The 10,423-nt window shown below is 34.2% G+C and overlaps 1 protein-coding gene and 1 non-coding gene across 2 annotated transcripts; one reads left to right on the forward strand and one right to left on the reverse strand.

Moving 5' to 3' along the window:
• Positions 1–7,740: 7,740 nt before the first annotated feature.
• On the reverse strand, positions 7,741–9,661 carry LOC107902448 (uncharacterized). The gene is made up of 5 exons (XM_041092696.1): positions 9,190–9,661; positions 8,960–9,108; positions 8,618–8,828; positions 8,188–8,474; positions 7,741–8,046 (listed from the first exon to the last, which is right to left on the reverse strand). The coding sequence occupies exons 1-5, from the start codon at positions 9,659–9,661 to the stop codon at positions 7,741–7,743; spliced, it is 1,425 nt and encodes a 474-aa protein (XP_040948630.1).
• Positions 9,662–9,707: 46 nt separating this feature from the next.
• On the forward strand, positions 9,708–9,814 carry LOC121218026 (small nucleolar RNA R71). Its single transcript, XR_005914298.1, has one exon. It is a non-coding gene; the product is annotated as a small nucleolar RNA R71 (small nucleolar RNA).
• The last annotated feature ends 609 nt before the right edge of the window (positions 9,815–10,423 follow it).

Consider the following 10,423-nt stretch of genomic DNA (forward strand, 5'->3'; position numbering starts at 1 on the left):
GCTAATGACAACCCTTAGCGGCATTTTTCCCTTAGCGCCGCAAAACCCATTAAATTCGCAGCCAAAAACTACACCATTTTGTCTTCATTATTAAGAATATTTTGCGGCGTTTTTTACTAGCACCACTAATGCCCGGGCAAAACGACACCGTTTTACGAAAATTGAGAACTGAACTTTGCGGCGTTTTTTCCTTAGCACCGCTAATGACCACCTTTAGCGGCGTTTTTCCCTTAGCGCCGCAAAACCCATTAAATTCGCAGCCAAAAACTGCACCGTTTTGTCTTCATTATTAAGAATATTTTGCTGCATTTTTTAGAAGCGCCACTAATCCCAGGCAAAATGACACCGTTTTGCGAAAACTAATAACAGAAACTTGCGGCGTTTTTTCCTTAGCGCCGCAAAGTCCATTAAATTCGCAGCCAAAAACTGCACTGTTTTGTCTTCATTATTAAGAATATTTTGTGGCGTTTTGAACCAAAACGCCACTAGTACATTAACTTTTCTATTGAAACGGCGCCGTTTTGGCAAATTTTAATGCATAGTTTTGTTTAGGTAATATTTATAAAAATTAGATAAAATTATTAATTTTAGTTTTTTAAGTAGTATTTAAAAAAATTAGGTAAAAATTAAAATTTTAGTGTTTTTATTTCTTTTTATTTTTTATTTTATTTTTTATAATTTTTACAATTTTTTACAATTTTACAATTTTTACAATTTTAAATTATTATATTCAAATTATTATATATTGGATATCAATTTTAAATTAATAATCTTTACAATTTATTATTATCTCTTTTACAATTATATAAAGAACTTATTTAATATATAAATTAAAAAGTACTAATTAATCCAAATCTTAAACCCTAACCCGACCCCAAATCCCTAACCTCTAACCCCTAAACTTTATTTAATATATAAATTAAAAAAATACTAATTAATCTAAACCTTAAACCCTAAACCCGACCCCAAATCCCTAACCCCTAACCCCTAACCCCTAACCCTTAAACTTTATTTAATATATAAATTAAAAAATAGTAATTAATTTAAACCCTAAACCATAACCCGATCCTGAGTCCCTAACCCTTAACCCATAACCCATAACCCCTAAACCTTATTTAATATATAATTAAAATATACCAATTAATCTAAACCTTAAACTCTAACCTAACACCAAATTTATAAACCCTAAATCCCTAACTCTTAACATCTAACCCCTAACCTAACCCCTAACCCTTAACCCATAAACCTTAAATCACATTAACCCTTAAACCAGAATCCCTAATCCATAATCCCTAATTCCATAATCTATAAAACTTAAAATTGTAACTCCTAAACCGGTCTTAAATCCTAAATTAACCATATATATACCCTAAATCATATTTATTAAACCCTAAACTATAATGATAATTAAATTAAATATTTTAAAATTAATACTATCTTATCTCTTACAATTATATTTGAAATTATTTAGTATATAAATTAAAAATCAATCAGTCATGTACCCAAAAAAATTTAAAATTATGGCTTAATAATAGTATTTTAAATTTTCTATTTTTAACAAATATTTTTCTATGTTTTTTATTTCAATTTATTTCTACGTGTCATTATTTCAAATTAATCCATTTTAACAAATATTCATTTAAAATTAAATTGAATTTTAATTAATATAAATAAACAAATTAAATAGTAATTAATTCAATATTTTAAAATTAATACTATCTCTTTTACGATTATATAAGAAATTATTTAATATATAAACTAAAAAATCAGTAATGTATCCAAAAAACTTTAAAATTATTTTAAATAATAGTATTTTAATTTTTCCATTTTTAAAAAATATTTTAAATTATTTTAAATGCCTGAGCATTAGCGGCGCTTACTTAAAAACGCCCCTAAATCCCCGAAAGCTCAGAAAACAGCGTCGTTGGGCTTAGGTATTTTTGCGGTGCTTTCCCAAAAACGCCGCTAAAGACTTGAGCATTAGCGGCGCTTACCTAAAAACGCCACTAAATCACCGAAAGCTCAGAAAACGGCGTCGTTGGGATTAGATTTTTTTGTGGCGCTTTCTCAAAAACGCCGCTAAAGCCCTGAGCATTAGTGGTGCTTTCTTAAAAACGCCGCTAAATCCCCGAAAGCTCAGAAAACGGCGTCGTTGGGCTTAGGTATTTTGCGGTGCTTTCTTGAAAACACCGCTAATGCTTATTTTCAGTGGCGTTTTCCATGAAGTGCCGTTAATGATCGATCTTTAGCGGCGTTTGTTTTCCAACCACTGCTAAAAACACCGCTAAAAGCTTGTTTTGGTGTAGTGTATATGCATAATTTTGCTAAATATACCAAATCAACCAATTCTCAATATACCTATAATTTCCATCATTCAACCATTCCAAACACATTCCAATTAAACATGATAAGGCTACTTATATACACACCAAAATATACCAAACACAAGCAATTCAAATGGCTAGTTTCTACAAAACATTTATATACCAACATTGACCAAAATAACCTATACATGCCATTATAACCAGAATTAATTTACTGAAAATTCCAAAAGAGTCGATGGATAGTGTGATTTAGCTTCGAACAGCTTCCAACCCAAATCAGCTTCTGAATTACTATAAAACATAGAAAAATAACACGGAGTAAGCTTTTAAGCTTAGTAAGGTCGTATAACATAGAATTTAACTTGCCATTTAATCACATTTAAGGTAAGCATACAATACATATTCAAACCAATTTGGCCAAAAGCCTAAACACATAACCTCAACATGTTAGCCATATAAACACATATAATAGCTCACAATCATGGATGAACATAGTCATTAAGCAAGTTTCACATACATGTATCAACCGAATCATGTATCAATATATCAAGTAATATCATTTCCATGTATATACCGGTAATAGTTTGTACTGAACTCATTTTGTCTCATAATAGAACATTTCTCGTTGAACCATTTAAAATATCGTTAGATACAAGAGTAGTACACACGAAGTGTACAAAACTATAATCTGTCAATTCATGTACATGTATGCTTATATGAGCATGTAAATGGGAAGCTCTTCTGAGCTATATAACGGGAAGCTCATGTGAGCTAAATAATGGGAAGCTCATGCGAGCTGTATATCGAGAAGCTCATAAGAGTTGAAATCGGGAAGTTCATGTGAGCTAAATATCAGGAAGCTCATGAGAGCTGTGGTGTGTCCGCAACACATGCAGGGCTACAACCAAAATGGTAACCCTAATGACATGTCATTTGTATCCTCTGAATTTCTAAGGTTCAAACGGGACTCAAATTATCAGATATGTGATCGGTAATTATACATGACAATTGTATAAATCACACACAATAATATTCAATTTCAAAAGTATAAATGTACAATTTAGTTACACGAACTTACCTCGATAAGTGTATGTAGATACAATGGCTACTAATCCGTTACTTTTCCTTTGCCTTTATCTAACTCCGTACTAGGTCTATTCAGATCTATACAAATGAATTTGACTTAATTCAATATAATTCATATTCAATTCAGTCCAACACACATTTTTGGAAAAATTACTATTTTGCCCATATACTTTTAATTTATTACCCTAGGCTCGAAAAATAAAATTCATACACTTTAATTCTTATTCAAGCCAAGTTGATTTTTATACATATTAATAGCAGCCCATGTATTTCACAAAATTTAGAATTTTACCATAAATTTATCATCTTTTCAATTTAGCCCTTAATTGATAATTTCATCAAAATTCTTTTTACAAAAGTTGTTTACCTAACAACAACCTTTCATTTTCTATCATAAAACTTCAAAATCCAATCATACTCATCCATGGAAAAATCCTAATACTTTAACGATTTTACAAATTAATCCCCGAGATAGTTAGATTAAGCTACTACAATCTCGGAAACATAAAAATTATTAAAAACGAGACAAAAATACATACCTAAATGAGTAAAAATAACCTTGCTAAATTCAACCTTTCATGGCTAGGGTTTCCATTTGTTTTCTTTTATTTGGTAAAAGATGATGATATTAGATTATTTTATTTATTTATCATCATTTATCATTTCTTTTTCCAAAATTAACCTTAATAATTTATTAAATTTCCAATGATGAATAATCATTCTTATCCACTAACTACTGTAAATGGTCTATTTACTATATAAGGACCTCCAATTTAAAATTCCATAGCTATTTAATACCTTTAGTTATTAGAATTCAATTTTTGCACTTTATTGAATTTAGTCCTTTTTATCAGATTAGACATGTAAACGGTAAAATTTCTTAACGAAATTTTTATACGATATTTCTATCATACTATAAACCATAAAATAATATTTAAATAAATATTCTTTTGGCCTCAGATTTGTGGTCCCAAAACCACTATTCCGATTTCACTAAAAAAGGGCTGTTACAGTGTGGAGTCACACAAGCACCCACATGAGCATGTGAGCCAGAATCGACAAATTTCTGTTATCGCCATAATTGTTGTACGAGAAAGGTGTAAGTCGTCTGTAGGATGTGTATGAACTAAACTGGACTGTATGATCTGCTTTATTATAATTATAAATTGGTTTTACATACCCGTATAAGACAATTGTAAGAATTTCAACCCTTTGATATATTGGAATTGTATGATTGTATCTGCATAAGAATACATAAATATTGGTTATCTGTTCTCTACATTTGCATGGGGCGAGAATTATGGATTGGAAGAAGTGTTCTGTACTGATTTGGTGGTCAAACCACCCGAAATTATATCTGATCTGATAGTGAGATTGTAAACACTATAATGTGTCGTATTGACATTATGAGGTGTGTAGGGCTGGATGGGTATTATATACCTATTGGTGTTGATGCGGTCGTTGAAAGCACCAAAAATATCATATCCCTAATAAATAATGAAAAAGAATAGTAAAAGGGAAGTAGGGTCAAATCCTCAGGGACTGGACTTGCAAAATATCTTGTTCCGTGAAATCCCGAGCAGAGTCTTGCCCAAGACAACCTGCATTCCTGAAAAAAATAAAAACAATAGTAGAATTAAATTGTTGGATCTAAAAACGAAAAAATAAAATAAAAACAGAATTAAGAATATTGAATTGAAAATTTGAGAAATTAAAAATAGTGTTAAGAGAAAGAAAATTCTTATGGGAGATTCTAGCCTCCAGTTGTCTCGTTCCGCCTTGGGTTCAATCCTCGGCTTTTAGATGATCCTTCCCAAACCGAATAAGCCATTTATAGTGGAAGAGGACGCCTATGACCACCAGCTCAAAGGATTTAGACTTAAAATTTAGTGGAACCTGACTCTAGCCAACAATCGCTTCTGTGGGATCGTCTTATGCTAGATCAACGCTTCTCAATGGCAAATCCCACGCCATTTTGTCTCTTGGGCTATCCAACCTCTGACGCAGTAAGCTAACGAACCGACTGTGCAACCTTCCCAAAACATACAAACCGGCCGTCTTTGCATACGTTGAAAAACTTACTTCTTAAGGGACTTGGACGGAAGCGTCAGCCCCGTAGTACGGAGAAACAATGAATACTCAACGAGGAGGCTAAGTACGGATTCTAAGCCTCATAAACCCTTTTGGGGATTTTTGACAACTTTCGGCTAGATGGGTTTAGTGGCTCATGGTTGTGGTAGAAAAGAAAATAAATAAAATAAAAATAAAGATTTTATTGAAAGGAAATATGAAAAGAACAAAAGCCTAGACTTTTGGGGAGAGAGTGTTTACAGAAAAAGAAAGATGAGATCCCCTTTTGAGTCATTTCACCCCCTATTTATAGTGCTAGGGGAGATATTCTAATCCTACTTAAATTCCTAAAAGATAAATATATTTAATTGAAGATAAATAAAGATAAAATAAAATCCTAAAAATAATCCTTAATAATTATCTCAATATTAATTATCCTAATATAATTAAAATAGAGTTTAATAGAATAAAATCTCTTCTTTTTGCATTTCAACCCTTGTGTCCTCCATGCTTGCACTTTTGGCACCAAATTTTCCTTGTGTCGGACATTGGCCCATTTTATCTCTAAATTCACGCTTTTGGCCCTTAATTTCACTTTTGCCTCAAATTTAGTCCCTATGAGATAAAAGATCATAAATAGCTCAAATTAGCAGGATCATACTCAAAATAAATACATAATTAATACATAAAAATACGTTATTCTAGAGTGTTATCAAATGCCCCCTACTTAGCCCATGCTTGCCCTCAAGTATGGTTCGTATCTACTGTGAAAGTTAGATTCTGCCATAAAACAAATACCACTTCCAAAGTTTTATAGAAACCAGTCAAAAATGCATATGAAAAATAAAGAAAACCCTAAGCTTGCTTTAAGTAAAATAGAAAAAGTTTTCCAATTAATACACACAAAAATTAGAATCGACTTGAATTATTTAATGAAAATTAGGTAAATTACCAAACCTACCAAGACACCCTATTTGTTTCCTCCTTTAGTCCCCAAATTATTTTTTTCTTTTTTTCTCTTTTTTTTGTGCTTTAGGAATATACTGAACCTTTTGACGCGAAGAGAGATGACGGCCAAGCACCCCACCCCGATTACTCAGCCCAGCAGATTCCTAATTTATTATAATTTTTTTCTTAAGAACACATCGAACCTTTTGACGCAAAGAGAGATGACAGCCAAGCACCTCACCCCGGTTACTCAGCCCAACATGTTCTTAAAAATTAATTCCGGTTAGCGGAGTTTTATCTAACACGTCACACAACCTTTTGACGCAAAATAGGATGACAACCCAAGCACCCTACCCCGGTTACTCAGTTAGTCACGTTTTCAAGCTGCACTCATAACCACGGAACATTAGATGACATTAATAATAACTTTTTTATGAGGACTTTAGAGAAATAATAATAATAATCAAGTGTCAAAAATAAGTTTCAGTAATTACCTTAATAGTCATAAAAATATTTTAGCATGCAAACATATTAAGTGTCCACTTCGTATTTAAACTTGATCAATTTTATGAAAAGCAAGATAAAGTTAACTTTATGAATCACAATTATTTTTACTCTAATAGAAATAAAACAGTGGAGATTAAATCAATTATGAAAAATTCGTAATTTTCTCAGAAAACAAGAATCATGTTTGTAGGTCAAACAGTAGGCAATTCTTGGTAAAAATCTTGGGCATGAAAAGAGGCAGGAGATTCCAAAAAAAATAAATATGGACAAAATAAAGCCTCAAGCAGCAACACCAGCCAAAAATAATCACAGCAACAACGACAATAACCAAAATCACAGCAGAAAATGATAGTAATAACGAAGAGTACCTCCCCCTTCTGAAAGCACATTATCCTCAATGTGGACGAAAAGAAATAAATAGGTAGAAAAGTTTAGAAGAACTCCCCGTGTGATCACAAATGATGGCAATGAGCTTGGTCAGTTGCTGGCCAAAGGTTTCAAGTCAGGCCTCAATGCGCTTTAAGTGTTGCTTAACGGTTTGCTTCATTTTTTTAAGCAAAAGAAGAAAAATTGATTAATATCCAAATAAGTATTAAATAATAAAATAAAGTAATAAATAAATTAAAGAAAAATAATAAATAATAAAAATAAAAATAAAAATAAAAATTGGGTTGCCTCCCAACAAGCGCTTGTTTAACGTCATTAGCTCGACGTCGTTATTGGTTCTATGGTGGTTCCAAATGGATTTTCTTAACTGTGTGGGCTTGAAAATTCTCATAAAATGGCTTCAACCACTGGCTATTGACTACAACCGCTTTCCAGATTCTTCACTCTCTATTTCAACCACTCCATATGTGAACACCTTAGTAACAATAAAAGGTTCTTGCCATCGTGATCGAAGCTTACCTGGGAATAAATTTAACACGGAGTTATGAAGTAAAACTTTTTGTCCTATCGAAAAATGCTTCTGAGCTATTCTCTTATCGTGAAACAACTTTGTTTTGTCTTTATAAATGTGAGCATTCTCGTAAGCATCATTGCGAATTTCTTCTAACTCTTGGATGTCTGATTTCCTAGCCTTTCCTGGGGGTTCTAACTCCAACTCTGGTGCCTGTATAACAGAAGGTAGTAGTTTAGTATTTGAAGATAAAAACTCGTTAACAAATTCAAATTCATCAACTTCAGAATTATCTCCATAAATTTACTCAAAATTCTCTTCCACCAAAGAGTCAATTATGTCGATACGATTTACGCTCAAGATTTCGCTTGGATGGCTAATGGCGTCGTAGACATTAAACTTTACGATCTCCCCATCGAAATCCATCGTGAGAGTTCCACTTCTAACATCAATTTTAGTACTAGCTGTACTAAGGAACGGTCGACCCAGTAGGAGATCTGAAGATCCAGGAGTGCTATCCTCCTCCATTTTGATCACATAAAAATCTGCAAGAAAAATAAGCTCGTTAACTTTTACCAGAACATCCTCAAGGACTCCTTCTGGATGCTCAACAGACCTGTCCGCCAATTGAATGATAACACCTGTTTTTGTCAAAAACCCGCGTTAAGTGATTCATAAATAGAATATGGCATTACATTTATAGAAGCCCCTAGATCACATATAGCCTTCTTAATTCCTAGATGGCCTATTTTGCATGGTATTGCAAACATGCCACTATCCTTACATTTTGCCGGCATTTTTCGCTGTAACACTGCGGATACATTCTCACCAACATTCACCCTTTCATTACCTGTTAATTTTCGCTTGTTGGTGCAAAGGTCTTTAAGAAATTTAGCATACCGCGGTATTTGCTTGATGGCGTCTAACAGTGGAATATTGATCTCGACATTCCTAAATGTTTCGAGGATTTCCTTGTCCTCTTTACCTCTTCGACACTGGTTGAATCGTTCTGGAAATAGAGGTTGAATTTTAGGCAATGGAGGCTTCGGTCGGACCTGTTCGTCTTTTTTAGTTTTTCCTGGGCAATTTCTTGGGCAAGATTCCTATTTGGAATCGATTCCAGTACCTTTCCACTTCGTAACGTCACTGCATTTGCATTTTGTCTAGGCTTTGGTTCTGTTTGTGAAGGCAGCTTCCCTTGAGAGTTTAATTTCTCGATCGATGTGGCCAACTCTCTGATAGACGCCTCGGTTTTCTGTTGAAAATCTTTCATCTCTTTTTGGAAATTAAGATTTTGCTGCTAAAAATCAAGAACATTAGCTGCTAACTTATTGACCATGGTTTCTAGAAAATTACCTGAACCTTGCGGCTGCTGCGGAAACCAATTTTGGTATGGCTGGTTATTTCGTAGATTGGCCCCATAACTTAATTTAGGATGGTCCCTCCACCCTGGGTTGTAGGTATTAGCGTAGGGGTCGTATTGCGTTTGTGGCGGCCCAAGAAAATTTCCCACAGCATCTAGATGGGCCGTGATTTCAACATACAAACTAGGACATGCATCAGTTGCATGATCAGGTGTAGCACATATTCCGCATAATCGAGCTGTCTTCGCTTTTTCTGCAATAAAAGAATTCATCATATTAGTAAATCTATCAACTTTATCCTCTAAGGTTGAATTACTTAGCTGGTGAACCCTTCTAGAGGGTTCAGTATTGGCTCGGAACTGCTGAGAATTTGCAGCCATCGTGGAGATCAAGTCTCTCGCTTGTTGGGGAGTCATGTTGACCAATGCTCCTCCACTAGCAGCGTTTACCATATTCATCTCCATGGGCTTCAAACCTTCGTAAAATTATTGGAGGAGAGATTGCTCTGTTATACCATGTTGTGGACAGCTTGCACACAACTTCTTAAACCGCTCCCAATAATCGTAAAGGGACTCAACTTCTTTTTGTCTTATTCCAACGATCTCTCTTCTTAGCTCAGCTGCCCGAGATGCTGGAAAAAACCTATTTAGAAACAAACGAGATAGATCAGCCCAAGTTGTAATAGATCCAGGGGGTAAATAAAATAACCATTCCTTAGCAGAATCTGCTAGGGAGAAAGGGAAAGCACGCAATTTAATCTGATCCTCAGTTACCCCCTGAGGTTTCATGCTAAGACAAACCATATGAAATTCTTTCAGATGCTTGTGGGGATTTTCATTTTGCAACCCGCGATAAGTTGGCAGTAATTGGATTAAACCTGACTTCAACTCAAAATCAGTATCTATAGTAGGAAACGCGATGCACAATGGTGGTTTTTCTGTCGGAGCTTCGGCCAGTTGCCGAATCGTTTGAGCCATTGGTTGGTGTGCTAGATTCGGGTTTTCGTTAACCTTAGCGTTAAGCACTTCTTCTGGTGAGTCGACTTCTACTTTTACGCTTTCAAGTGTTCGAGTTGGGTTTTCGTTAACCCTAGACTCAGCTTCGTCGTCGACTTCGATTTCTGGCGGTGGGTTACTTTGAGTTCCAACCATCGCTGACTGCTTTTTTTCATAACTTTGTCTCCTTGCGATTGGCTCTAGCAGTCTTCTCAATTTCTTAATCGAACG

This window comes from Gossypium hirsutum, chromosome D05 (genome assembly GCF_007990345.1).
Source record: "Gossypium hirsutum isolate 1008001.06 chromosome D05, Gossypium_hirsutum_v2.1, whole genome shotgun sequence".
In the NCBI taxonomy this organism is placed as follows: domain Eukaryota; kingdom Viridiplantae; phylum Streptophyta; class Magnoliopsida; order Malvales; family Malvaceae; genus Gossypium; species Gossypium hirsutum.

Bases quoted from the DNA above. Each gene is read 5' to 3' on its own strand.
- LOC107902448 (XM_041092696.1), bottom strand. From the start codon at position 9,661: ATGGAGATGAATATGGTAAACGCTGCTAGTGGAGGAGCATTGGTCAAC. The intron at 8,829-8,959 runs GTACTGGAATCG...CGATTCAACCAG, and splicing joins TGACGTTACGAAGTGGAAAG to TGTCGAAGAGGTAAAGAGGA. The intron at 8,475-8,617 runs GTAAGGATAGTG...TGACAAAAACAG, and splicing joins GCGAAAAATGCCGGCAAAAT to GTGTTATCATTCAATTGGCG.